Genomic DNA, 26431 nt, shown 5'->3' on the forward strand with positions numbered 1-26431 from the left:
AAATACTCCGCAGATTTACTGTGGGGTTTAGGCCAGGCCAGTTTGCTGGTCAATCAAGCATATTGATTATGGATGGTCATTAAAGCAGGTATCGGTACCCGACATTGTGGGCTGGTACCAAGTCCAGCTGGAAAATGAAATCAGCATCTCCATAAAGCTTGTTGGCAGAGGCAAGCATGAAGTGCTCTAAACGTTCCTGGTAGACAACAGAGCTGACGTCGGACTTGAAAACACAGAATCTCTCCTTCTTAAATGGACTTTATTTCACAGTCCTTTAAAAGGCAACGGATATCCATGTTGATTTTGCTCCCTTTTCTTACACGAATTTTCCGTCCCTAGACTTTCCAATAATATGCTTTTATTTAGCCGTGTGTGAACAGCCAGATTCTCGAGGCATGACCTCTTGTGTTTTACCCTCCTTGTTTCATTTTTTAGCTGAATAAATGAAATATATTTAGCTTTCAGTTATATTCCTATATATTAAGATCCACCTGTAGGTCATCGCTTAATTAATCATTTACCATAATAGAGCAGAAAAGTCTACATAACAAACAGGTTCACAACTAAGGCTGAATAAATGCTGGATTAACCTGGGCTTCCTCCTCTGTTCCCAGCTTCCCTTTAAGTGAAGAGAGGAGGGCGGGTAGGATGACGCCGAGGTGACGTGTCAGAGCATCTCCTGCCACAGCTGAGAGGAAGGCCAACACACGGGTGTTCACAGGAGGCGCAGTCAGCTAGAACACACAGCAGAGGAAAATGACCTTAATCACAGAGACAGACTCCAGAAAAGACAAGAAACACTGACTGATGTTTCACCTTTGGAACCAAATAAGGCAGCACAGAGCGGCTCTTCACTGCCATGACTTGCTTCAGGCCATCCAAAGCAAACTCAGCTGTTTCCTTGTCATCCTGGGAAAAAGACAAAATATATAAGAGGACATTTAAAATGTTCTTAAACAAAAACGTCTAGATTCAATGTGCCCTCCCCCTCCTCACCAGCTGTTTAAGCAGTGTAGGCAGGATGTCATCCAGTGCCTGGTGACCAATGGTTGCGTGGAGCTGCTCAAAGGTTTTGGCTGCAGCCTCTCTGACCTCCTCTAGGGGGTCACAGAGAGCCTTCCTCACAGTTGGGACCAGCGACTCAGAGAAGACAAGCACCTATTGAATAAACAACAGCTTAATGATGTTTCTCTTGATGCTTAACCCCGTTCCCATCAGTTTTACATGTATGTGTTATAGTACCGCATCTTTGCTGGTGGACTTCATGATCTCACTGAGTCCGATGCAGACGCCTTGCCTTTCATCGCTCTTGTCCGAGCGCAGCCCCTCCTCCAGGATAGGGATGATCTCGGGGAGAATCTTTTCTCCCAGTTTCCTCACCAGATCACCAAGTGTCCGAGCAGCAATCTGAAAACCACAGCAGCTGAGTAAACAGCACATTGTGGGCTAATTCTACAAATAGACAACAGAGACTGCCTCAAACAGGTGTCACAAAAACAACACGCTTTGCTGATCCACATGGAATGATACCGTTCTCTTGTCGGGGCAGGTTGAAGCCAGGAAGCCCAGCAGGAGAGAGAAGAGGGTTGGGAGGATCTCTCTTAAAGTTCTGGGGGTGTTTGATACAACGATCTTCCACACATGAAGAGAAGCCTGTCGGACCACGAGCTGGGTGTCAGAGCGGCCCATGTAGAGGCCCGAGAGCACACGGTTCCGTCGCTCAGCTCCCAGAGCAGAAATAATAGCCTGACAGGAGGAAGGACAAAGCTGAGCAACATATAACCCAGATCCTAACCAATGTAATATTTCTGTCATGGCATGTAAATAGATGGTGATCAATCTGCTGTGGATTTATCGGGAAAGGTCTACAAACTTTATTGGATGCAGCGGTTCCAAAGTTGTCATCCTCTGAAGCCGTCTCTGTGGTCATCTTTCCCGTTACTCCAGAAATATGGAACAGCAGGTCTCCCAGCAGCTGGACTGAGCTGAACCTATAAGCCAACAGAAGCCCTGTCCATCATCAGGAAATATGAGAGAGCCATTTACCCTGCAGCTACTCATCACAACATATCTTGATCTGACCTGATTCTCCACAGGTCGTCAAACAGGCCTTGTTCCAGCTCAGGAAGCAGCAGGGCGATGGCGGTCTCAGCGTACATGCTGATGATTCGCTGGCCGGCTCGCAGCGCCGTGTCTCTCACATACTCGTTCTCATCAGCCAGAGCCTGGAAGAGAGAATCAGAGGATAGGGCAATTCACATTTCTATCTCATTAAATATGAGTTTCCAATTACAATCTTATTAGTAGTAAAGAGATAAAAAAAAAAAAAAAAACGACAATTAGCTGGAAAAATAATTTGAGGCAAACACCTTGAGAATGCAGGGGATGATGGGTCCGACATAGGGAGTAAACTTGTCTCCGAAGGTGAGAGGCAGGTAGATGAACATCATGATATAACCGTCTCTGACATGAGAAGCAATATCCACCTTGCTAGCAGTCTGCACCACGTCTGGCATCAGTTTATCCAGCTTCTCTACTCCCAGTCCGGCCATTACCTCAGCCAGACCTGAGAGGAGCATCAAAACACTTACTCACTGACACAGTTGAGTGATGAGAAGCATAAAGATCAAAAGGAGAACAACTAACCTTGCGCAGCCCCAGAGCGGTCTACGGAGCTCTGCTCGGACGCCAAAGTCTCCATGAGCCAAGGCAGCAGGTCGTCAAAGCAGGATTCTCCCATCCCCTTCACCATGGCACCCAGAGCTTTGGCTGAGACTGTACGTACCTGGAAAGGGAAAACAAGGTGACATTTAAATATCATTCAGAGAAGACGTCAGCCAATATTAGTAATGTGATGCTGTTTATTTTCACTAAACACACCTCAGGCACTGGGTCCAGCAGAGATGCCTTCAGACCAGGAATAACACTTGGCAGGTAGGGTGACAGATCCTGTAGGTAGTATAACACACCATGTAAAATATCATGTAGAATAAATCGTCTTAAAGGTGAATTTAGAGTTAAAGCCACAAACCTTCTGGTCAGTGAGAGAGTACATGTTGCCGATGATCTGAGCGGCCATCTTGCGAGTGTCAGTGGAGCGATCCTGGAAGGCTCTCTGCACGATGGGCATGATGAGGGCCAAGGAGGGGGCATCGATAAAGTGTACAAACTTGGTGTCCAGCAATGTCTGCAGACAGGTCTGGGTCTTCCTGGATGGATCGGTGAGGGCGTCCAACAGGATCGGAGTGATGGCTGGACGAAGAGAAAGATAAATCCTCAACATCTTCCAGAACTCGTAGAGATTAACTAGTCTTTGTGGCCAATTTCTGACTTACCGACAACTCCTCCAGGTCATAGGAAAAACTTTTCTTTTGCGCATTTCAAAGCATTGAAGCATGCTATATGACCAGATTTTATTATTTTCTATAACATTATTTTTAAACAAAAAATGTTAAAGAGTAAAAAGCCCAGGTTTACTGTCATGTATAGATTGTAAAATCAGTCATTCATTTATTGTACTTATACAGGACCTTTGAGCTGACTCTCTGTGATCTATCATCAATTATAAATATGAGGAGACGTCACACCAGAGACGTGTGAGAGAGAATGTGTGTAACGTAGCTCTGCAGTTAAACAGGATATCTCTAATATTTTTAAACAATACAAAAATTATTAGTTAACATTTTAAACTGCCTTTTTTATTTTATATCAGCAATTAGGCAGATCTGGTTAGGATCAGTAAGAGTTCATTCCTTGTAGAGTGTGTGGCCTTAACAGAGATTTCCAAAAGACTGCTAACATTTACTAATCCATTGCAGTCTATGACAGAGAATTGGATCTTCACTAAAATAACACAGAGCAACTTTGCTGCGATATGTTCAGCGTCCTGCTGTCTGCTGAAGTCTGTTGTTGCAACCTGAATGAAGAGCTTCTTTGAAAAATAAAGCGCCTTTTCTAGTTGCTTCATTCACCTCACTAATGCTGACAACAGCTAATCCTACAGTAACACTCACAGAGAAGGGTTTTTGGTATGAAGCGTTCACTGATCAGAAAAACGGTACCATTTTTAGTTTCTAATCACCGATCGGGGTCGGTTAAATACAAGACAATCCGAATCTGGTCTTTAATTGATTCTGTTGTGCATCTCCAGCAATGAGTATCCCTGTTTTGTTTTTTTTTTCTTTTTCTTTAATGATTAAAAAACTGCAGTTTTTTAAGAGTCATTCAACTATCTGAATTTTATTATGTACCAGCAACAGGCTTTTGTGGTGACAACTTACCCAAAATTTCCGGATTGCGAATGACTGAACCGATCTGTCGAAGAGCCTGCTGGCCAGCCTTCTGCACCTTGACGTGGGAGTCGGTGAGCACCTCAGTCAGCTTAGGGACGATGCTCGGCAGGCAGGAGGACAGCTGCTTGGGTGCACAGTAGGCCATGGCACCCAACAACTCCACCGAGCCTGGAAGGAAGAGAGAGGCGATTGGCAAGGGACTACATTACAGACTGCAAAATGTGAATCTTTCCTGTATTTCCTTATTTATTTAGTTTTATTTTTCTGCACTAGTGGCCTTCATTTCACAGTACACAGACAAGAAATGGGCAGAGATAGACGGGGGAAAACATGCAGCAAGGGTCCCAGGGTTGGGAATCGCTGGGAGTAGGACAAATGGTCTCTGCATACCTCTTTACTACGAACCACACCGAATATTTTCTGTGTTTTTGTATAAAATAATTTGACAAACACTAGAGCTGAAAGAGGGTTTACTTTAGTTGCTATAGTTCAACAAAACAGTTTTTATGTGGCAAGTAAAATGTGTATAAATAATATTCTAGGCTTAAACGTCATGTGCATCTTGCCTGCTTTTGTCCTCCATGACTCTTCCTCCAAGGCCACCAGTAGAGAGGGGAGGACCAGCTTCACACCATGGGCGCTAAGGTTCCTCATCACAGCCTTGGCACAGTCATCTGCAGCCTGGAATAAACAACAATCAGAAGGGATCAGTAAAAAAATAAACCTCACATTTGAATGATCACATGAAATAGAAATGGAGTTACTTTCTGCTTAAAGTTACTGTAACTGTGTCCTATTATATTTAAAACGACAGGAAATGTCTGCCAAAATCTTGGAATATTATGGGCTTATGTCAGGATACAAGCTGAATATTGGGAAAACCTAGGCCTCATCCTTTAATTGTACTCCATCCACAGAAATTACCCAACAATATAGGTTCAAATGAAACAAGAAATCACTTAATTATTTGGGAGTTTCAATTACAAATAACTGATCTATTTGAAAAAAACTACAAGCCCCCAAACTAAAAACTATATAAAGACATGCCGAGTTTTGTTACTAGATTCAAATGCAAGAATTGACAAAATTAAAATGAATGTCCTTCCTAGGCTTTTATATTTGTTTCAATCGCTGCCAATTCCATCCTCACTATTTGTCAAGCGGGATAAAAAACTTTCAAAATTTATTTGGAACGGGGGGAAGTCAAGAGTAAGGTACTCGGGGCGTGGCGCTGATGGTGTAGGGGTTAAGCGCACGACCATATACAGAGGCTACAATCCTCGAATGGCAGCTGTCCCGGGTTCGAGATTTACAGAATGTCTCCCCCTCTCTCTACCCCTCTTTCCTGTCTACCTATTGTCAAAAATGGAAAAAATAAAGGCCACTAGTACCGAAAAAATATCTTAAAAAAAAAAAGAGTAAGATACTCAACGCTTGAAATACCCAGAAACGAGGGAGGCTTAGCATTGCCAAATATTAAAGATTACTACTATGCAGCCCCTGAAACCCTTACTCTGCTGGTGTATCACAGATTGCTTTACAAAATGGAAAGAAACAGAATTAGACACAGGAGCGGGTCATGTACTGGTTCCCAACAAGAAGTTGTATAGTGAAAAAAAGAAATTGGATTTTTTTAACTAAATTTACCTTAGAGACCTGGTTCAAAATAGGTTATATAAATTGGAAAACGAAATTAAACTTCTTAGGGGGTTAGCATATGAGACAAACTTTAAACCAGGAATTATGAATCCAAAATTCAATGACTGGACAATTAGGGGTCTGACTACTTTAAGTAGATTTATAAAAAGGGGGACAATTCAAAAGCTTTCAGACCCTGTAGAGAGAATTTAACCTAAAAAAAAATCAGGACGTCTATATGTATCTACGGGTACGAGATTATTATCAAAAAAGAAGCAAGGCCAGGAATATCAGGGGAGATAAACAAAATGACAGAAATATTGGACAGTACATACAAAAACGCAAACGAATTAAATGTAGAAATAAGCGATGACATGTGGTAGGATATATGTGAAACACTACAGAGCACAACGGGCTCTAAAAATATGGAAAACATTTTGCTGGAAAAATATTGTAAGATTCTTTATTACACCAAAATCAAAGAAACGATCCCCCTATGTTTGAGAATGTGTGGAATTCAGGACGTAGACCAAGCCCATGTGTTTTGGCAATGTACAAAACTGACATGCTATTGGGAAGATATTCAAAACAGGCTAACGGATGTAATAGGATACACACTACCCAAAACTCGTACATCTATCTATTTGGGAACATTCAAAAAGGACCGTTATTTGATTAAAATTCTTCTGGCTGCCGCAAAGAAGGCCCTCACACATAACTGGTATAAAGTGGAGCCCCCCTCCTCCTGCAACTGGATGGATATAGTGGAAAAAATACACAGGATGGAGAAGTTGACATGCACCATAAAACTAAACTTCAACAATTGAACTGTGAGAAGCTGTGGAAAAAAATGGACAATGTATGAGAAAACATGGAATGGTCACTCCTGACACCCAGTTCTGTAAGTTCTTTCATTTCGACTTGTATTGTATTACATAAAAGGAAAATAAAATAAATATATAAAAAGCATTTCTGTAACTGTATGTGTGACAGCAATGGAGATCCTGCAGACAGCATATGAACTGACACTGGAACCACGAACAGAACTGTTCTCTTAACACAATACCACTAATCTATTAACTAGTGATACATTTCTAGGGATTTTTGCCTGGTACTGTTTTTTGCTACATTAAAAAATCATGCAACAAAGAAACGTGTCCAAAATGTTAGACCTAACCTGCTTCACTTCTGCTTTCTAAATGCCTTCCTTCTTTATTTGTTCACTGCATCAGTTTGGTTAGAGCTGGAACCAGAGCCAACTGGATCCCCGTATGGCCACTTACCTCCCTAACATACTGGTTTCCATCTCCAAAGCAGAGCAAGAGGTGTGGCAGCACATGGACCACATATGGCTCAAACAGCTTCCCCAGCATGTTACACAACATCTCAAAGGCAAACAAGGCTCCTGCAACGACATGATTTTCAGCATGCAAATCATCTCTGTTAAGAGCTGCTTAAGTCACGTGTAATGCAGAGGTTCTGGATATGGTTTTTCAGGCCTCGGATTAATGTTAGGGAAATTGTTTGCATCTGCATACACAGTACAAATATATAGAACCAGCTGCATTTACTGGCAGCTCTGGTAAAATGTGTAAAAAGCCTTAAAATAAATCCATCACCTGTTGAAGCAGCATAATCTCAGATTGATAGCTTTAGATCTGACTTCTCAGTCTTTTTAAAATGAATAAATAAAATAAATAAAAAAATGAATACTAAATAAAACTGAAGTCCTTTTAAGTCATACTTCAATTTTTTAGGTTGACCAGAGTTTGAAGGAACCTACAACTGCTTGTCCAACACTTCCTGTTTCTCTGGGGAGTAAATACAACGTGACATAGAGGATAATTTCCTTTAACCGCTGGCCACCAGGCTGGACAAGGACTATATTTATCTCGCCACCACACACCCCGGGCAGGATGGTAGGGGAGGTATATAAAGTCTTAGATGGAGCATTGCTGCAAGAAATCTCCAGAACAACCATGATGCCGAACCACCTTAACTGACTTCTCTTGATGCGGATGAGCAACAGCCATCCGCTGAGATCCCCACAGATGGTGAGGTTCTTCACCCTATCATGTCTCTCTGACAGACCACGGGAAAGCCACATCCCTCTCCACTGGGAGAGGGATGCAAAGACTCCTCTCCCTGTATGATCCAACCTTGGGAAACGTTAGGAGAAATGACGTGCCATGTACAAAGCCAGTGTACCAATAATGTCTCTGGTGAGTTTGTCACAAAGCTATTGGATTATTTCCCCTCAGAATAATGCACTCAATTTCTTTTTTTTGTTTCTACATGTGTGAGATTATGCAATAAAAGATTATTTTAAGGCTTTTTACCCATTTTAACCAAGGTGTGGGACAAATGGGGCTATTGGTACTTAATGTTTTCTTTTTTTCATATTCCCTGGGGAACAAATAAAAGTTGACTGTTTTAGGCCATTAACAAGGACAGGCCGTGCAGAAAGTATGCAGACGGAAAATCTAGCTGTTTTCTGACCTTCCCTTCTTCTGAAGTTCTTCTTGTCCTGGATGGCATCAGTTAGCGTGGCCATGATGTCCTGTTGTTTAAGTGCCAGAATGCCGAGACCTTTGACCAGTCCAGCCAGTCCATATGCTGCTCCTTTCCTCTCTGCATATTTGTCACTCTCAAGCAGCAGCTGCAGCAGATTTCGGACAATTCCTGCTGCATCCTCCTTGATAGCGGGGACTAAAGGAGGCAAGCAGCTGGCCACAGACTCCTGGACCTTGGGTGGGGAGGCAATTTACATAAAAGAATACAAAGAAGGTTACTTTTTTTTTTTTTTTTAAACCACAAAAAGGTATTTCAAAACAAAAATTTGAATGCTGCCATTCAGAACCTGTATTACTGAGCCTAAATCATTTGAGTTCACAAATTATTTACCTGCTGTGATGGTGTAGAGAGAGCAGTTATAAGTTTGGCCACAATGGGTTTGACCTTAGGGTCATTTTTATCCAGGTGTTTGGCCAAGGATCCCATGAGAATAACTACACTCTGACGAACAGAGTCATAGCTGGCATCCTGCGGGGCATTTTTCAGAAACTCCTCGAACACCGGCAGCAGAGAGCTCACATTATCCTGACACAGACAACAGGTACATTAGGTGCCGTGCTTGGCAGACGTTGGAGCGGGCTGAACATAAGGACAGTACCTTTCCGTGTGTGTTCAGTGCTGAGAGGGCAGCATCCAGCATGCAGCGGCGCACCTCAGTGTGGCGATCATTCAGAGCATCGGGGACAAAGAAAAGGAAAAGTGGGGTGACCTGAGACTCATCCAGATACTGAGACAGCTTGTTCAGAGCCAGAGCAATGCCGCACCTGTTAAAAACAAGTAGGAACGCTTGCGTTACTTGCGGAAGTATTCATACCGACTGAACCTTTTCACATTTAGTCAAACTACAACCAGAAGCTTCAATGTACTTCATAAGGATTGCATATGACAGACTAACATGAAGAAGGGCATAATAACTGTGAAGTGGAAAGAAAAGGTAAACACACTTTCAAATGTATTTTTTTGGTGGCAGCATCATGCTGTGAGGAAGCCTTTCCTTTGGCTTCTAACCAGGAAGCTGGTCAGAGTTGATAGGAAGATGGATGGATACAGGGCAATTCTGCATTAAAACCTGTAAGAGGACGTAAAAGACTAAAGATCTCCAAAGAGGACAACATACAAACAACACACAGACAAAGCTCCATTTGTGTTGTAGAACGGTCCAGTCAAAAGTCTAGACCTAAATCCAACCGAAGATTTTGGCAACACTTGAAACTTGATGTTCAAAGTAGCTTTCTGTCCTGAAATTTCAGTCTCTACGTAGTGAGAGGTAGATAACATATTGACTTATGAGGTCTAAAATAAAAATACACGCCACACTTCAGATTTTTATTTTTAATGCATCTATCATTTTCCTTCCGCTTCATAATCACGCACCACATCGTGTTGGTCTATCACCTAAAATCCCAGTAAAATACATTGAAGTTTCTTGTTGTGAGGCAGCAAAATGTGTCATCACTACTTCTGCCAAGCCCTGTACATAGGCAGCATAGTGAACAAACATTTAAATTTAAAAGCAGGAGCATTTCTGCAGCTCTCTTACCTGGCCTCCCACTGGTCAGGTGGAGATTCTGAGATCACTCTTCCTAGAGCATCCAGGACAGGAGGCGGCCTCTATAGATGGAAAAATAACACTTTATTTGTTTTTGTCCGAGTTTCGCAATTTCCGCCAGTGGAAAAAACGTGCAAAATAAATCTCACATAAAGTTTCTGGTGGTAGAGCTCGGTGAGCTGGCCGAGCACAGAGGCAGACTGGTCTCTGTACTGGGACACAGCACTCGACATAGCTTCTGCTGCTGCGGTCCGGATGGCCTCCACATGGTGAGTAATGTCTCCAATCAGCAGGGAGCAGAGCTCAGGGACCAGCTCTAAACCCAGAGACTCCCACAGTCTGAGCAGAACAAGCCAACACATTCGCTGAACAGTAGAACCAAAACACTTTACTTCACCATGCAAAAATAGCCCATTTGTGTCTAAAGAAGGTAGCACAATGTCATCGTGAAAATAGAGGAAAGACATCAATTTGATTTATACAGCAAAAAAGCTGAGAGGATGAAACAATCTGTCTGACCACATGACAGTTTGTACTTCAGATGAGCATCGAGGGAGAGCGATCAAACAGGAATGAAAAATCCTCCTTTTACATACTTTTCAGCCAAGGATCGTCCTTCCTCTTCAACATCAAACCTGGCAACCCAAAGCCTGCGCAGCAAGCTCATCCCACTGCTCTCTGTGCTGTCTGTAGGCAGCGCAAACTCCATCTCCAACAACCCCTTCATACAAAAAAGGCAGTACGTAAACACAGAAAGTGAACCGGACCTTCATCTTGTACTGTGTTCTCGGGCTGTATGATGTGTCACAGATTTACTAGTGTGCGTGTCCAAATCGTCATCCTATCACAGTGTAAAGAGTACTTTTGCAGAAACTTTAAAGAAGATTCCTATGAATACTTTTTTGTTGGATGACAAAGAAACGCATTTTAATCTTGCTAAATGTTCCACAACTCACCCTGAGAGAAGCATCTCTGACAGAGAAACAGGGAGAAAGCAGGGCGTCGAGCAGCACGTCTATCTCTGGCTGCTCAGCTACAGTGCAGCCGTCTCCTCCTCCTGCACTGGCACACAGCGCTGTGAGGCACTGAGATGCCAACACCTGAAACCAAAGGAGTGAAAACTTTCACAGTGCAGGAAGGAGACCTAATGTTCATCTAGTTAAATTAGGCCATTCAGAGCTGAATACAGTGGACCAAGGTGAATGAAGACTTAAAATCAGACTTACTGCTCTGATTTACTTCCAGAACAATTTGATCAGTATAATGAAAAGCACATGTGGTCTATTAAGTCATTTACCTGGAGTCTTGGAGTAGCTGTAGAAATGACTCTGGTCAGCAGCAGCAGCATGTTCATACGAGGAAGGAGTTCAGGACCGTTCTAAAAGAAAACCGAGGCTTTCATTAGTAAATGGTAATGTCACGCATAGGTTAGGACTTTTTCTTCAAACACAGATAAAAGACTGCTTAATGGTCATTGTTTAAATGGCATCCTCACAGAAAAGGCAATATGATAAAAAGGTTAAAGAAATAGTAAAAACAGAAGTAACAAAGGGGTGCTCTACCCAAACAGCAATTATTAATACTCTCATACAACAAATAATGCAACAGTTAACGGATAGACAGAAAATGGAACAGATGCACGTCTACCTCATCTAATTCCATGTCATCACCGTCCGGGCTGGCCCGTAGTTGGCAGTGAACGCTGATGACTTGCAGGGCTCTGGTCATCATGCTCTCTGTCTCCTCAGTGCTGCCTGAAGACTCCCTGAGCATAGCGTTGAGGAGAGGGAAGCAGAACGCGAAGGCAGGAGCAGCCAGTAGAGCTACATCTGATGGATGAAGCATAAAGTCACAGTAAGAGACAGATAGTACTGCTCACATATTTTCTAAACATTTCACTATTGGTCAAAATGTCTGCTCTATTATTTCCAGTGATGCATGATGTTCACTGTTATGGAGAGATGATTAATTGTAGTCTTCTCCAAATATAAAAATCTGTTGCAACAACTGTATTAGGCCTTAGTTGTTACTATGGAAGGGCTCGCATATGATTTCTGCCTTTCTGGCTGGCCGCTGGCCATGTGTTTTAGAAGGATTTTAAGCACTTACACCAGTTTGCCAGTAGGTGTCAGACGCTGGCTTGACACACTAGGACTCCAATATCTAAATATAACACCAAAACCCACACTTATGTAAGAATGCAGCTGTTCAACATTATGACATTTATGAAAGAAAGTGTTAAGGAGAAGATAAAGTGAACTTCACAGTTATGAACTGTGAGCATTTGCACACAGGGAAAAATAGTTCATTGCAACAAAGAAAACTGCAATTTCTCCACCCAAAAAATAAAGTAAAACGATGGATCCCACGAAATTTGTGTTTTGTTTAGTTTTTTTCCTGAGTTCCTTATTTTACAATGGAGACAATTTTTCCACTTAAAAAGTGTCTAATCATATTCCTGCCTGGGGGTGGGGGACCCAGAGCGAGTTACATCACATTGACAGACAGGAAGCTGCAGTGACCAATACAGTCTCTCTGTTCATGTTATGATATTGTGAACATCACTGTAAAAACTGAGAAATATTCAGATTATTGCTAATTTTACAGTGGATTTCTCCATCCTTATTTTTAATAACTGTTTTGGGATTGTTTAGAGCTCAACATTTGACACTGAAAAAAAATGTTGAATTGTACAGCCCAGAGCACATAAATATCAAGCTGCTCACTACAACAGTTATTTTAAAATCCCTCCACAATAATTAACACAAGACAAAGTAAGCACTGAGTTCACACAAGACTGTCAAGATTTTAAAAAATCCGAAAAAGTACATATACTGCTAAATATACAGTGGGGAGAACAAGTATTTGACGCACTGCTGATTTTGCAGGTTTTCCCACCTGCAAAGCATGTAGAAGTCTTTAATTTTTATCATAGGTACTGGTTGTTGGCTAAGATCTCATTATACATGGCTTCATCCATCCTCCCGTCAACACGGTGCAGTCGTCCTGTCCCCTTTGCAGAAAGGTGTCCCCAAAGAATGATGTTTCCACCTCCATGCTTCACAGTAGGGATGCTGTTCCTGGGGTTGTTCTCATCCTCCTTCCTCCAAACACGTCGAGTGGAGTTTAGACCAAAAAGCTCTAACCACATGACCTTCTCCCATTCCCCCTCTGGATCATCCAGATGGTATTTGGCACTTCAGACGGGCCTGGACCTGCTCTGGCTTGAGCAGGGGGACCTTGCTTGTCCTGCAGGACTTTAATCCATGGCGGCGTAGTGTGTTACTAATGGTCTTCTTTGAGACTGTGGTCCCAGGTCTCTTCAGGTCATTGACTAGGTCCTGCTGTGTAGTTATGGGCTGATCCCTCACGTTCTACATAATCATTGATGCCCCATGAGGTGAGATCTTGCATGGAGCCCCAGATCAAGAGAGATTGACTGTCATCTTGAATTTCTTCCATTATAATTGCACCAACAGTTGTTGCCTTCTCACCACGCTGCTCGGCTATTTTCCCAGCCTTCGGCAGGTCTATTATTTTATCCCTGATGTCCTCACACAGCTCTCTGGTCTTGGTCATTGTGGAGAGGTTAGAGTGTGTTTGATTGAGTGTGTGGACAGGTGTCTTTTATATAGAAATCCAGTTCAAACAGATGCAGTTCATAAAGCTAATGAGCTTCTTAGAGAAGAACTAACAGGCCTGTGAGAACCGGGATTCTTACTGGTTGTTAGGTGATCAAATACTGATACTCATCCAATAAAATGATAATTAATTACTTAGAAACTACGCCATATGATTTACTGGATTTTTGTTTTAGATTCCGTCACTCACAGTTGAAGAATACCTATGATAAAAATTAAAGACTTCTACATGCTTTGCAAGTGGGAAAACCTGGAAAATCGGCAGTGTATCAAATACTTGTTCTCTCACTGTATTCAATAGTGTAATGTTTGTTTTATAAATTGCTGCGACCACAATGGTAAAACATTGACTACCACTGTTGAGCTTTTTTAATTAAAGGCAACAAAAAGAAACATCAACACCAAACTTCAGTCTGGTAATATTTTGTAAAAGTAAAGACTGCTGCTGGTACCACTGGCATTGTTACCAGTAAAGATAAAATCGTATTAAAACGCAGATCTACCTGTAAACCAGCTTACCTGCAGTCTTGCCTTCTCTCTGTGGGACAGTGTGGTCATTCAACAGCAGCACAGTACGGTGGGCTGCTGTGTCAAGGTCCTCCTCACCCCAAGCCTGGTCTAGATCACACTCAGGCTTTAGTAACCGTAAAGTCACATGACCTACAAGAACACCTGGAAGGGAAAGAAGTGTCAGTGAGGTGAGCTCTCAGGAATGCAGCCACATGCAGCAGACCAGCACCTCAAACAGGCATCGTACCCAGATTGTGAAGGTGTTTGGGCATGAGGCACACTCCGATGTCCAAGAAGACCTGCCGGATACGTGGAGCAGCAAGAGGGGAGTGGAGCAGGGGTATCAGAACCTGAAGGACAGCAGGGAGTTCCCTGGTGATCTGAGCTGGTCCTGCCTTCAGAGTGGCCTCCAGCAGACCCACTGCACTCTGCAGATCCACGTCCAGCTGTGGAAAAAACATGGTTCATTATGAAAGATAAGAAAGTAGGAATTTTCTTAAATATTATTTGTTAGATTTTTGATGAGACCTTACCCCTTGAAGTCTTTTGCGAACTGCAGACTCCTTTTCCAGCTGGATTTGAATCATCTCCTTCTGTTTGCTGGTTAACTGGACCTCATCTTTGATGCCTTTTTTCTTCTTTATCTCCTGCAGAATTAAACAGGAGGTAAGCATGGATAAAAAATATTTTCTGGGACAAGTTGATAAAGACTGGTTGATAAGTTTACTCTACCTCCTGTAACTCCAGTTCAATGATCTGTTCCTTGTAGGAGTAGGCCTTGTTTTCTCTCTTCATGTTCACTTTCTTGGTGTTTTCCTTCTGGGCACTGCAGAGTGGAAGAGAGGAGTACGTGAATACCAAGCAGATAGGCAGAAAGCCCAAGGGAGTCCAGCTGGGAGAAAGGCTGTGTGTTACCTCTGGATGATGGTGTTATCGTATAGTTCTCCATCAGGGGTCTGCATGATGGCGTACTCCTCCCTGGTGACTTGGAGAAGAGTGGGCTGGGCAAGAGCTTCGATGACATGACTCATCACCCGTGGCAACAGCTTGTTTGGTGAGAGGACACTGAGGGCACCGACTGCATTTTTCACCGCCTGTCAAAAAAAACAAATTTAAAGGTTACCAAATATTCATGCACCATAAATGTCTCTGTGACAGTGTTTAAATGTAACTACAATCTCTAAAGAAGATATATAGTTAGACAAGGGGAACGAGATTTATAAACTCTATATGCGTGGAGAAAATGTTGATAACAAAAGTCCGTCTAGAAATCAGAGGGCGATTTTATGCTAGATCAACCGGCCGGATCTTTTTCTGACCAGTGAATGCAAATACGTTCAAAAATGCTAACAGGTCACACTAATAACTTCTGTGTGGAAGTTGTTACTGAGAGAAGTTCACTATTTTAAGTATCATCGCAGTGGTTAAAAATAAACTCAAAGGAAGTACAAAAGGTGTAAGACGTTTCTAGGGTAGAAACAGTGGTTCCACCCATAGGAGGTATGGTGGCTGCTTCAAACTACTACAACAGGGAGTTAGATGTTAGCAGATACCAGGACGTTGCTCTGTTTTATCCCCCTGAAGAGTCCAACTCTGCTGGGTCATGGAACATCTTGGATTAGGAAATGTTTGCAGCCGTTTGGAAATCTCACAGTTAAGGTAAGGGTCTACTTACTTTATTAGCTAAACATGCTAATCGCCAATAAAACAGACGTGTTATCACCTCTGGTACTAATATGAATACTTAATGATCCATCATGACAGAAAGGCTACCTAAACCCTGACATGTATGATGCGATGATAAACAGCAAGTCACACTGTATGAGCTCCACATTATACTCACTCCTGTAGGGGAAAGCAAGTTATGACTGTGATTCAATTCAATTCGACATTATTTTTAGGTAGGACAAAGTTGTTTAATTTGGAATAATCTTGTAGGAGAAAACTTTGGGATTTGGGGCACTTTATATGTTGAGGTGTGCAAATAAGAAAAATGAGGTTTGTGAGGAGAAAAGGACACCGGTGAAATTTGTTTCAGCATTTTCGTCCCATAATTTGCATGGTTTCACTGTATTTGTAGATTTCATGTGATGCTAAAAGTCGAGCTTTGTAACTTTAAACGAAAATTGTATTTTTAAGTAAGTTCACTTTGTAATTACATTTTTATTATTGGGGGGAGAAAAAAGAACAGAAAAAATATAGTTTGTCATTATTATAAGTTCATTAGGAAAAAACAGAATCAGTTAAGAATTGGTATCAGCAGGAGATTTGGAGCAGAAGCTCTCAGATTAGCGCATCTCTTGTTAATATGAAGAGGAAGAGTTTGTTCCCAGCAGACCTGGCTGTCAGCATTGACCTCCAGCAACTGTGGCAGGATAGCCTCAAGGTTCTTTTCAATGAGTTCTTCAGCTTTTATCTTCATGGAGGAAAGCAGAACAGTCCACAAGCCAGAGCGAGCGTTGACTGAAAAAGATAAACACGAGAACAGCATCAACACAGTGTTCCTAAAAATCCCAAAGGTTATTAATACTCTCATCCTAAGTGCAATTTATTCCCGTACCTATAGAAGGATGATGAGTAACAATGAGGGTCTCCATGGCCATATTCTCTGCTTCAGTCGGGTCTCCCCACTGGCTGGCAGCTGAGCAAACAACACACAGCGCATCCAGCAGGACACGAGGGGGAGTGTAGCTGCGACCAAGCTCTGTCAGCTCTCCCGATTCTGACACCAGAACGTCCTGGGGCAGAACCTGAACGTTTGACAACATTGAGATCACAAGTAATCCTGACAAGTGTCAATAAACACAAGATACCTATTATTTGTAAAATCTGGTAAAACCCAAGTTGTATTTTTGTTTTTCTCTGAGTAGGAGCACAGAGAAATTAGTTACTTTGTGTTTGTTGATGACGACTCGTAGTTCTCCTAGAAGGCCGTGAGCGAGACTGGATCCACCCAGAGAGGAGAGCAGCTTCTTGACAGTCTGCTGTGCCCTCTTCCTCACACTCCAGCTCCGAGACAACAGTACTGCAACTGTAGCGTGATGATACATCCTGCAGAGCAGAGGCAAATGTGGGGCAGAAATGAGCCTGCGCAGTGTTTAGTTAAACTGGTTGGTTGACTGGCATGGGCCCAGCTTTTAATTATATTGTACAAATGACCTATGTGGTTCAGATGAGAACTTTCAGTCGGCTTCATGTTAGTCTGCTTTATGCATTCCAAAACCAATTTTAATGTATGACGGCGATCTTTGTCCTGTTAGAACAACAAACTTTAACTAGGTTTCAACCATCTGACCTATACCGCCACCCTAAGATAAAAACTCAACTCCTTAGAATAATAAAGGAAGGACCAGGAACCAAGTTCATGTCTGACATAAACTAGGAACTCCAAAACACCACTGTGCCTGTCTATAAGTGAAGCAATGTCACCACAAACTGAGAGGATGCTGACTAAGTAAGAAACTATGCTCCGAAATGGACGCCTTTCAGTTGGATGGAAAGTAGCTTCTGAAGAAAAGATTTATGATGAAAGTAGACAATGGTTGCGCTTTTGGCCACACTGACAACAACTATGTTACGGTGAGGATTTGAAATCAAAGGACAATGGACAAACTGTCAAGCATGGTGGTGGCAACATCATGCTGTTGCACTGTTTTGGCGCCACTCACTCTCATTGCACAAAGCAAGTAGAATAATGAACTAAGCCAGAACCAAATCAGAAACGTATTGAAGGCTACAAAACAACACGGAGTCAAAGTGAAACCAGCTGAAGAAATCTGAACCTGTATTTCTGACTCTGCGTGGATTATAAAAGTTATACAAATGTAAACATTTGCACCCAGTTGTTGGTTTTTAAAAATTTCTGAAGATAAGTAAGTTGTATCATCATTGCATCAAGACAAAAAGACCTGTTTAAATGTGTCAGAATTAGTAAGACATTAAAGGCCATGATGAGTGTATGTAACCGTCTGACCACAGCGGTCGGGCAGTTAGACGGACAGACACAGACTCACTGTGATTTGCTGGTGTTCAGACGGTGAGCATGGTCAAGAAACAGCCTCTCACAGAGCTGCAGCACTGTGTGCAGAGCTACAGGCACATAGAAAAAGAAACAAGTCATTTTATCGATCCGTTTAGTTTACATTTGAAATGCTGCCTACTTCCTAGTCCTTACTCTCTTCACTGGCTTGGGAGAGGAACTTCTCTGTAGTGAATAATGGTTTCTTCTCATCTAAGATCAGGTTCCAAAAGCTGGTGAATTTAGCCTCTATGAAGAAAGAACGTTTCCATTACTTTAAACCGTCGTTGGACTTGAATCATGTTAAACATTCTTTAAGTGGGCCGTGACTGAAACCGAAGTCTCACCTGTTTGTGTCTCAAGCAGCGCGTGACGACTCAAAAGAACCGAAGCTGCTACACCCTCCGCAAGCAGAGCATGCTGGGAGTTTTGAGCTGCAGCTTTCTCAACAGTTTGGAGGAGTAGGGGTATGAGGTCTGAGGACTGGGCCAAAGTATCACCTAAGAACCGATAAAACAGATAAGAGATCTGGAAACAGTTGAAAGATCTGCAACGTCAGGATCTGACTTACCTCTAAAGGCCTGAAGCAAGGTCTGAAGGTAGGCGTGACGAACTGCAGAGGTGGAGGTCTTCAGATTATAAGCTTTCTTAAACCAGTCCAGCAGAGTGGCAGGAACCTCCACTGTGAGGCGACTGCTCCACTGAGACAGCACAGAAACTGCATGCACCAAGGTGCCCTCATGAACTAAACGAAAAGAAAACAAAATTTGCTCAAGACCGGGACGTGACAACTGGACCACTTAGAGAGTGTCCACCACCAAAACATTTAATCGGCATGATCTTCTACTAGAAAGTGGATGAGGAGCAGCCATACCTTCTTGTTGTAAGTATGGGATAAACATCACAGAGACTGTAGAGCTCAGAGTCTGACTGGAGGTTCCTGACACTGCATGATGGCTGCAGCTTGCAATCCCTTAGGAGTAGGTAGGGTCAAATGGTAAAGGTGAGTAAACGAACTCTGAATAAACCCAGCAGCATCATCTTACACAGAAAAATTAGGATGATCACAACCTAAAACTGGGGTACATTTCTTCAGTAGGAATAAAATGTTTTTCACGGAATCATCAGTGATAATTGTAGCCAAGACATTGAACAAACCCTCTGAAATAAATGTATGGAAGGCATTTTTTATTATGAAAATTTGTTTTAAGTGGATCAGAGGTTCTGGGTATGACCCATTAGTAATCTATGATTTTCCATTTCCCCCGGTGATCAATTTGATGTGACACAGAAGTTCATGGAGGCAGCCACAGTGAGCAGCATGATGAGAAGTAAAACAAATATCTCCAAAGCTCACTGATCGGAGAACTATATCAGAGAGAGACGTCAGTATTTTCTGCCCTACCATCACAAACATAAACATGGAGTTTGCTAAACACTACTGAGAGTTTAACTTGAACTGTGTGCTTTGGTCAAGTGCAACAAAATCATCAGATAATTGAGCTTTCAGCAACAAAGACTGCAGGTTGGTTGGGCCTGAAACAAAGAATGATCAAAGCACCTGCTCCAAGCATGGTGGTGGAACAGTGATGCTGTGGGCCTGTTACTCTTCCAGAGGCCATTGGGAACCTTGCTAAAAGTTGCATAGTTGTATAAACTCTTTGAAAGAGCAAAATAATTTGAATCAAAATCGGGTGGACTCAATCAGTAAACTAAAAATGAGTCACCAGTGGGTCTTTCAGCAGGATAATGATCTAAGACAATTCGCCAAATTGACACAGAAATCAACATTCAAGTCTGGATACTGCATCTGTATAACTGATAACATCTTATCAGAAACAAACGCACGAAAAATCTCACCTGACAACACACTCATTTTTTGGGCAACGATTGTGAGCTTTCCTTCAGACCCTGAAACCACAACATCAACACGTTAAGTCAACCAAAGCCATACAAAGTTCGTAAACTATTCCAGTCTGAGGGGCAAACAAAATGCTCACCTCCAAGAATCTTGAAAAGGTGAGTGACGATGTCCTGCACTGCAGTGGCGTCACTGCACTGCTGGGCCAAGTTCTGCATGGCCTTGACAGCTTCCTCCGTCAACTGAGCATTATTGGCCTTAAGCTGGCCTAAAACACAAGACGACAGGCAAAATGAACTCTAATTTATTATGTTTAACCTACCAAGTGCTTTATTTTTATTATCCATAAGTTGCTCCAAACGTTGAGCAGGTCTGAATCAACCAGGAGTCAATAAAGGCCTTACTTGCTATGGCCTTTCCGATATCCATGGCATACTGACTGAGATCCAGAGTTACAGCAGACAGCAGGAAGGAAACGGCTGAAAAGGCATGAACAGCATCCTTACTGACTGTACAGGTTTTACTATATGATCAAAGGCCATCAGAAACAGGAATCTCACTCCGCATGGCGTTCTCTGGACTGCGGAGCATCGTCTTCTGCAAGGTGGGCAGCAGCAGCTCCTTGAACTCAGAGTGGGTGACATGGCGCAATGAGGAGCCGCTCTTGTCCAAAATGTGTTGCTGCGGTTTTGTTTTGCTCATCAGGACTGATTTTATGTAAAGGTCCAACAGGGCACTCTGTAAAACATTTGAGACAAATGGCTGTCAGTCTTAAAGACTAAAATTCTTTGACAAAATACAGATGAAATCTAAATGATCCCACCTTATGTTTCTCTATTGTAGTTTTGTCCTTCTGAGCAGTGCAGAAGTCCAAACACACACCCAGCATGGGCACAGTTGTAGGGCTCTGGTCCAGGGTCAACAGGGTGCTGATGTAGTGATCAACCAGTCCAGGCTTCTGCTAGAGATAAATGTGAAATCAGTTCAACATTCCTCCGTTTGTTCTAACACAGCATTTAAAACAGGTTTAGGTTTGGACTTTGACTAGACTAAAAACATCTCAATTGTTTTTGGGGTTTTTTTCAGTTATTCTGCTATAAAGTTGGTCTTGTCTTTGCGATAACTGCACTGCTGTGTGAGCCTGTTTAGGAAATAACTTGGCTGACATTGACCTTACAATAGTTTGGTATACATATGGGGTTTTGGTCAACTCAATGAATACAAGGTGACCCCTGCTCTGTTGCTGCAAAACAAACCCAAATCATCACCTCTTCACCACCGTGCCTGGGAGTTGGTATGGAGAGTTGACTAAATAAGCAATGCTGCAGTATTTTTTCTAAGAGAAAACCTTTCTCCAGACGACCCTTCAGATCAAGCCGTACTTGTTCACTGATGGCAAATATCAGGTTTTTTTTTAATTTGCCAAATGAAGGTCTGGGGAAAAAAGTGGAATCTGCACTCTTTCCTGTTGGGTTTAAAAGGGTGAGGAAATTTGTCATGTGACTTTTAGTATTGTTTATCCTTCTTCCACTATCCACATAAGAAATGTGATAATAGGAGCAGATTCATCACTTGGGCAGCTGATTTTGTTAACATTCATTCTGGCTGTTCATAGTCATCACCAGAAGTTTTAACAATGACACAAACGTCTTGCGCAAACTATTGACATTAGTATTTATGGTACCAGTCTGTATTAGCTTTTGATTATTGTGCAGAAACACAGAGTCACTCGCCGTCTTCTTCAGTTAACGATGATCCAAAGAAAAATTGCAGCTATGCCTAACAAAAATGGCATCACATTCAGGAAACTGCTGCTAAGACTTTTAGCACCTGAAGGAGTTCTAGATCATCAAAAAGGTGAGAGTTTCAATTATAGAGAAGAAAGTTTCAGGACAGAGTCCAACAGAGTCTGGACAATGTCTAGATCATCCATTTGTTTTGCCATCAGTGCAGAGTTCTAGATAAGCAACAAAGAAGTTATTTCTGCCCAATAAAAACATCAGCCTCTGGAACTTGGACATACAGTTTCTTTTTTTTTTTTTTTTTTATAAAATGTCCAATTCTATTTTAACAATCTAAACTCTTAGGATAGTTCTGACATGTTTGCAAAGAAAAAAATATTCCTAATCAGAAATGTCCACAAACACACAAAACAAATCTGAAAATAGTAAAAACACAACAATTCTGTTATTGTCAAAAACCTAAATGACCTTTGCACTGCCAGCATCCTGTATGTTTAGGAATTTCACAGAAATGTAAATATAGGAAGAAAAGAACAATTCCTCACATCTTCCCAGAGGTGACAGAGATTCCTGAGGCTTGATTTCTTCGCTGTGGTTTTGGCTCCACCGACCACCTCAGCCACAAGGAGGCTCTGAACCTCCACCTTCAGCAAAGGAGAGCAGATTACACAAAGAGGCTGGACAGTCCTTTCAACCAGAAAACCAACACCAACATCTGACACCTCATCAATGTACCAACAGTTACTTCACTTTCACCATCCCGTTATTTCAGTTTAGGAACAACAACAGAAAACATCTGACCATTTTCTTCCACACGGGTCCTTCTCTTTTCTCTGGGGCAGAAAACACTTTAGGAATTAGAAGGCAGGTCCAAGACAAGCCGATAAAGGCAGCAGAGCCGCTGCTTTTACTGCAAACAAAATGGGCCAAACATGAAAATAAGTGGTAGCAACAATAAGAATTTGTTTCTCTGCAGTTTTTTTATCCATCAATTTAATTATATCTCAACTTAGCAGAAAAAGCAAGGAAATATGTGTTTGTCAATGATTTCTTTGCCTCTTGGCAGAAAATCTTATACCCTGGAAAGCCTGTTTATTTCCCCTTAACTGGTGCCACATTCATTAGGAAAATGCTTTTGTGGGCTGAGCAGCAGAGCCGAGATAATGGGTTGCACCATTGAAAACTTGCCAAATCCTCTCTGCCAAACAGCTTTTAGTGGACGAAGTGTGATGGTTAGTAGGATCTCCTTCAGTGGAAAAACAAGGCTGGTCATCCTTGGAGGCAACATCAATGGAAAAGAAAGAGAGATGAGATCCTTCTACTAGAGGTAATCCCATTATCTCCATTCTTAGGGACCAAACTCTATCCTTCAAGATGACAACGCTCATCCTCACAGAGCGGACGTTCTCAGACACTACCTTCAGAACCTGGGAGTGGAGAGGATGGAGATGGCCTGTCGGCAGTGCTGACCTTAACTCCATTCAAAACTGGAGGGATCAGCTTGGGAATACTGTTCATGCCTGGGTGACCAACAAGGGTGAAACATGCATACTTATCTCTGCTGCTCAACCTAAAAATAAAGTTTCATTATAAATGTGGCACCGTTTAAACAGGCTTTCCAACAGTAGAAGATTAATTACCGAGAAGCATAGGTTTGGGGCATACCTTGGCTCCCCATTTTTGCTGATGACCCCACAGTTCAAAAGGCCCTGGAGGAGGCTGGACACCAGGACATCAGGCTGACTATCAGCCAGCTGGCCAATGACAGCGAGCAGCTCTCTGCGTGACGCAGCATCTCTAAACAACACAACAGGAAACAAGATGCAAACGCACAAAAACTGAAACAAAAACTAAAAAGCACACAGTATAGGAAAAAACTGCTAATTTTGGTTTGGTTTTTCAGTGGACAACACAAACCTACCGATATCTGTGCGGAGTGAGGCAGAAGAGCTTGCACAGTCCTTTGACAGCAGGCTCTGGTAACTCTACAACAAAATACACAAACACAATGTTTTACTGACAAACCAGCTTAGAATAAAGCAGAATGATAAAAGTCCACAATTGCTTTTACCTTTACCCATCAGGCACTGTTTCAGATCGCCGTATATCTCCTTGCGCTCCTTAATGCTGGCTGTAGTCACTTTTACAGCAAATTTCTTCAGGGTGTCCGAAACCTGACGGGAGAATCACATCGAGAACTAAGGCTGAAACACTTTCAGTAAAGAAATAGACACAATATACCGAGTTTACTGCAGAGTTCTCTAGACACAAGTAGGGCCAACAATGCAATGAATTGTTACAGTATTTACAATGTTTTAAAAGACTTGGAGAGCACACTAGGAGACTAGTTTCATCAACTGTACCTGATGAGGGCTCACATGATTTTTAACCCAAATAAAACCAACTGCACACATCAAACTTTCCGACTCCTTTGAAAGCACGTCTGACATCCTTCAGATGCTATTTTCCATGTATTTATGACAATAAAACTTACAATCCATCATGCTTCAAAAGAGGCCAGTAACTGTCAATCCAATTAGGGCCTAATATAAAATTTTCAGGAAACATGTAAATTTCATTCTATGTGAGATTTGAGCCCTTTAAGATCTATCCTCATGAATTCTCAAGAAAATGTACTTAATAAGAGAAATAAACTGATGTGCAATAGTTTGCAGATACTGAATGGTTTGTTACAGATGCTGGAAGTATTTTTTTTTTTTTTTACTATTAGAGGTTTGAGGTATATCTCGTACCTGTAACGTCTAAGTGTTGTTATTGTAAATAATTGAATAATACTGTTAGTGTTACTTTGCAAATGTAATGGATCGTTTGCACTTTGTGGCGATTTTTATCTCGGCCAGGACATCGTTGTAAAAAATATGTTTAATCTCGATGGATTTCTTTCCTGGAAAATTAAAGGTTAGATAAAAATAAATAAATAAAAAGCAGGTTGGGACAGAGTGGTGACGTGTAGATATGAAATGGGGTAAGACTTGGTCATATGAACTACACAGTTGGGAATTAACAGAAACCCTGCTCTACAACACATACACAGAATACATAAACAAGATTTAAAGCACTGGATAAAAAGTCTTTTTAAGGCATCACTACTTAATTCTAACAAATCATGAGAACGTATCCAGGAAAACCCAAGTAAATTATACTGTGTGGTTTGGCTCGTCCTCTACTGCTTAATTTCAGTAAACACAAATCAAACCTTCTCCCCGAAACACTGTAATCAGGAGATCGTAAAAGCACCCAGAAATAAAGCTTTGTTCTACATGGTGGATTATACTTTGAATAGTGAACCTAAAGAAATGAGGAACAGAGGTGCAATGATCAGGCTCTTCCAGACTGATACTGATTTCTGGTTCTCTCAGGCCTGATTTGCCAATTCTGAGTTTAACCGATTCAGATGTTTTAAATGTTATTTTAGGAACTACAGCGCATTAGAGAAACAATGTGTGTCAGGTTCCTTAAAACAGGGATAGTTCTGAATCCAAAGGAAAGTGAAGGGATCACAAGGCTTTCCCAGTTAAGACATCAAAGCGTCAACCTTTATTTTTTTTAAATAAAAGTGCAACAAAGTCCAGTTCTTTGCGCTGATGAGTTTATTTTTTTGGCACTTGACCTGTCCATCAAAGATCAGGGAAAATTTGCCGACTCCTTTTACTATATAATATATATTATGTATAATAATATATATAATATACCCAGATTATCTATCGAGAACTCAAACCATAAAACAAATGAAGATTTATTTCAAGAAATTTTCATTAAAAAAGGGATGAAGACAGGAACATACATATTAAAAAACATAAAAATGCATTTTTGGAATTAAGTATAGACAATCTGATGTATTTTGAAATCTTAGGCACAGAATTACGATGATTAAAATTAAGATTTTTGTAAATGTTTTGAAGGGCCTTTGAAAGTCGCGCTATGATGAATCAGAAGGTAAAACTGATTTTGTTCCCCACTTTTCAGTAAAACTAAATAACCGGCAGTCAAATCAGCACAAGCACTGGAACAACACTGGAACGGGAAAATAACATTTTTCTCGCTGAGTGCAACAGTTTTAGTTGTTTCCCTTCAGGAGAAAGGTCGTAGGTTCGATACCCAATCTTCCCAAACACTACGCCGTCTCCCTGATCGTGTAGCTTACACTTGTAAGCTGTTCTGATCAAAAGCATTTGCTGAGTTTATTTTAATGTCCCCTTGTAGTTCTGGAGGGCGTCACTTAGCTAACTCTACACATGTTCTTTTGTATTGTACATGTTTAGGAATTCTGATCAGGAGAGGTTAAAAAACAGATTTCTCTCTCTCTACGAGCAGAAAAACAGAGAGTGTTAGCGGGCCACAGCTGCGTTCAGACAGCAGTCATGCTGGCTGCAGTCACATTACTGAGACTACACGTAGCGTTCAGCTAGCAGCCTGCTAGTTAGCTGCTGCTAACTCCTGCCACTGCTCCTCCATAAACAGCAAAACAGGCCGAAGTGTTCAGTGAAAATTAGCTCAGTTTGTTATTTAAAATGTTGTCTTCCGTTGAACTTCATGAGCGCTCTCAAGGCTTTTAGGCTGCATTTAAATATTCAACCACACAAAC

General features: G+C 41.7%; 1 protein-coding gene across 2 annotated transcripts in view; it reads right to left on the reverse strand.

Moving 5' to 3' along the window:
* gcn1 (GCN1 activator of EIF2AK4) overlaps positions 1 to 26431 on the reverse strand; it is a 37176-nt gene that overhangs the window by 10691 nt on the left and 54 nt on the right. The window contains exons 2-47 of one of the 2 annotated variants that reach the window (XM_047381481.1): positions 23897 to 23999; positions 23747 to 23810; positions 23491 to 23622; positions 22627 to 22735; positions 22371 to 22469; positions 20907 to 21041; positions 20644 to 20821; positions 20488 to 20562; positions 20223 to 20351; positions 20083 to 20133; positions 19097 to 19195; positions 18794 to 18967; positions 18570 to 18722; positions 18379 to 18471; positions 18218 to 18293; positions 17096 to 17255; positions 16765 to 16954; positions 16543 to 16667; positions 15120 to 15298; positions 14937 to 15030; positions 14738 to 14851; positions 14452 to 14650; positions 14214 to 14366; positions 11701 to 11882; positions 11351 to 11431; positions 11010 to 11153; positions 10650 to 10774; positions 10203 to 10392; positions 10045 to 10115; positions 9103 to 9268; positions 8835 to 9029; positions 8430 to 8676; positions 7214 to 7335; positions 4859 to 4973; positions 4281 to 4460; positions 3032 to 3252; positions 2881 to 2949; positions 2647 to 2785; positions 2370 to 2566; positions 2083 to 2225; positions 1874 to 1991; positions 1531 to 1746; positions 1243 to 1407; positions 997 to 1158; positions 817 to 909; positions 591 to 734 (exon numbers count right to left, since the gene is read on the reverse strand). In XM_047381481.1, coding sequence (XP_047237437.1) covers positions 591 to 734; positions 817 to 909; positions 997 to 1158; positions 1243 to 1407; positions 1531 to 1746; positions 1874 to 1991; positions 2083 to 2225; positions 2370 to 2566; positions 2647 to 2785; positions 2881 to 2949; positions 3032 to 3252; positions 4281 to 4460; positions 4859 to 4973; positions 7214 to 7335; positions 8430 to 8676; positions 8835 to 9029; positions 9103 to 9268; positions 10045 to 10115; positions 10203 to 10392; positions 10650 to 10774; positions 11010 to 11153; positions 11351 to 11431; positions 11701 to 11882; positions 14214 to 14366; positions 14452 to 14650; positions 14738 to 14851; positions 14937 to 15030; positions 15120 to 15298; positions 16543 to 16667; positions 16765 to 16954; positions 17096 to 17255; positions 18218 to 18293; positions 18379 to 18471; positions 18570 to 18722; positions 18794 to 18967; positions 19097 to 19195; positions 20083 to 20133; positions 20223 to 20351; positions 20488 to 20562; positions 20644 to 20821; positions 20907 to 21041; positions 22371 to 22469; positions 22627 to 22735; positions 23491 to 23622; positions 23747 to 23810; positions 23897 to 23999 — 6369 coding nt within the window. Of the gene's footprint in view, positions 1 to 590; positions 735 to 816; positions 910 to 996; positions 1159 to 1242; positions 1408 to 1530; positions 1747 to 1873; positions 1992 to 2082; positions 2226 to 2369; positions 2567 to 2646; positions 2786 to 2880; positions 2950 to 3031; positions 3253 to 4280; positions 4461 to 4858; positions 4974 to 7213; positions 7336 to 8429; positions 8677 to 8834; positions 9030 to 9102; positions 9269 to 10044; positions 10116 to 10202; positions 10393 to 10649; positions 10775 to 11009; positions 11154 to 11350; positions 11432 to 11700; positions 11883 to 14213; positions 14367 to 14451; positions 14651 to 14737; positions 14852 to 14936; positions 15031 to 15119; positions 15299 to 16542; positions 16668 to 16764; positions 16955 to 17095; positions 17256 to 18217; positions 18294 to 18378; positions 18472 to 18569; positions 18723 to 18793; positions 18968 to 19096; positions 19196 to 20082; positions 20134 to 20222; positions 20352 to 20487; positions 20563 to 20643; positions 20822 to 20906; positions 21045 to 22370; positions 22470 to 22626; positions 22736 to 23490; positions 23623 to 23746; positions 23811 to 23896; positions 24000 to 26431 lie in introns of both variants that reach the window. The other variant, XM_047381480.1, reaches the window with a different exon arrangement.

The sequence above is a fragment of the Girardinichthys multiradiatus genome, chromosome 12 (assembly GCF_021462225.1).
Source record: "Girardinichthys multiradiatus isolate DD_20200921_A chromosome 12, DD_fGirMul_XY1, whole genome shotgun sequence".
Lineage (NCBI taxonomy): Eukaryota > Metazoa > Chordata > Actinopteri > Cyprinodontiformes > Goodeidae > Girardinichthys > Girardinichthys multiradiatus.